Genomic DNA, 1,570 nt, shown 5'->3' on the forward strand with positions numbered 1-1,570 from the left:
ACAAGGCTGAAAGTTTATACCTGAGAGTCGGGGCGTTACATAGCTAATGAATGAATTGACTTTATATTTCTTATAAACATCTTTTTACCTTAATAGATCATTGATATTGGTGGTTTAAAATGGTTTATCATTGATTCTAATGACTTGGCCTTTACGAATCCTGGTGGTGAGATCTTGAAACATTTATCGTTAATCCCGGTGGCTCAACCTTTATGGACCATTGTGGTTGTTTCAACTTTTCTTTATCATTAAACTTGGTGGTTCGACTTTACAATTTAGTGTAGTGGATCCTAATTTAATTGTTTACATGGTTCACAATCTGGTGACAATTCTTCTAGGTATTCATATGTGAAGATGATCCTTGATCAAGACCGGTAGATTTCGTATCGTTATGACCATTTAATTTTTATATTAAATTATTACACAATTGATTACAAAAAATCACTTACTAAATTTTTTCATGAAATGGTAAAAATTGACCAACAACATGAACCAACTGTGATAGTCAATTAAGAAAAACTCTCTTTATAAATGAACATAACTGTTATTATTCTATATTCTATATTTGTATTGTGTATTATGAAGCCCAATATCTTTTGTATATGTAATTCGTATAAGGCCCATGTATTCTTTGTATTTGTATTTATTGTTTAATGAGATCAGATAAAGGGAAGATTATTCTCATTAGCATGGTATTAGAGCGTAACACCTTCTAGAATTCGCATCCTTCATCTCATCTAAACCCTAGTGTCTTTAGTCCCTCTAATTATCGGCACTCCTTCTCACTCTCTTCTTTTGTTTATCTTTATCCCTTCATTATGACTGGAGACGCATCTAAGAGCATCCCCATCATCGAGAAACCCTGTGGAATATCTAATATCCATGACTTGATCCCTCTTCTTCTTGATCATGATCGTATGAATTACGATGCATGGAAGGTCTCACTGTTGTGGTTTTGGTGTTTCTGGCCATCTTCAACCACCAAAGGATCATGCTGCCACCAATATGGAGGAGTGGGAGCGCATCGAATCAATCGTAAAAGGTTGGATCTATAGCACTTTATCTCCTTCTCTCCTTCAAATGTATCTGAAAAAGAAGTCCATTGCATATGGGTTATGGAATCAACTTGAAACTCTGTTTCATTCTAATGTTGATTCCAGAGCAATGCAACTTGATGTTGAGCTTCGTTCTATCAACATGGGTGAGTCCTCTGTGGCTGCTTATTACACAAAAATTTGCACCATTGCTGATACTTTGGACAATCTTGATGCGGAAGTCCCAGAAAAGAACCTAGTTATCTACACTATAAATGGATTAGCCCCAAAGTTTGGTTACATTGCGAGTTAGATTTGACACTCCAAGTCTTTCCCCTCGTTTTCTGATACTCGAGCCATGCTTAAGGTCCAGGAACAACGACTGATTGAACAAGATCGTAGAAATAATGGTATATTGATGTTCTCCAACACCTCCTCTCCTACTGCCTTGGTCGTTGGCAACTCGTCTTCCACATCGTTCAGTCGTGGCGGCAGTCACCATGGAGGCAGAGGGGGAGGTCGCAACTGGCGTGGTG

General features: G+C 37.6%; 1 protein-coding gene across 1 annotated transcript; it reads left to right on the plus strand.

Annotated features, from left to right (window-relative positions):
- The first annotated feature begins 927 nt into the window (after positions 1–927).
- On the plus strand, positions 928–1,347 carry LOC145121616 (uncharacterized). Its single transcript, XM_079057335.1, has one exon. The coding sequence runs from the start codon at positions 928–930 to the stop codon at positions 1,345–1,347; it is 420 nt and encodes a 139-aa protein (XP_078913461.1).
- The last annotated feature ends 223 nt before the right edge of the window (positions 1,348–1,570 follow it).

This window comes from Lactuca virosa, chromosome 6 (assembly GCF_052849685.1).
Source record: "Lactuca virosa cultivar CGN04683 chromosome 6, Lactuca_virosa_CGN04683_v6, whole genome shotgun sequence".
Taxonomy (NCBI): domain Eukaryota; kingdom Viridiplantae; phylum Streptophyta; class Magnoliopsida; order Asterales; family Asteraceae; genus Lactuca; species Lactuca virosa.

Bases quoted from the DNA above. Each gene is read 5' to 3' on its own strand.
- LOC145121616 (XM_079057335.1), top strand. From the start codon at position 928: ATGCATGGAAGGTCTCACTGTTGTGGTTTTGGTGTTTCTGGCCATCTT.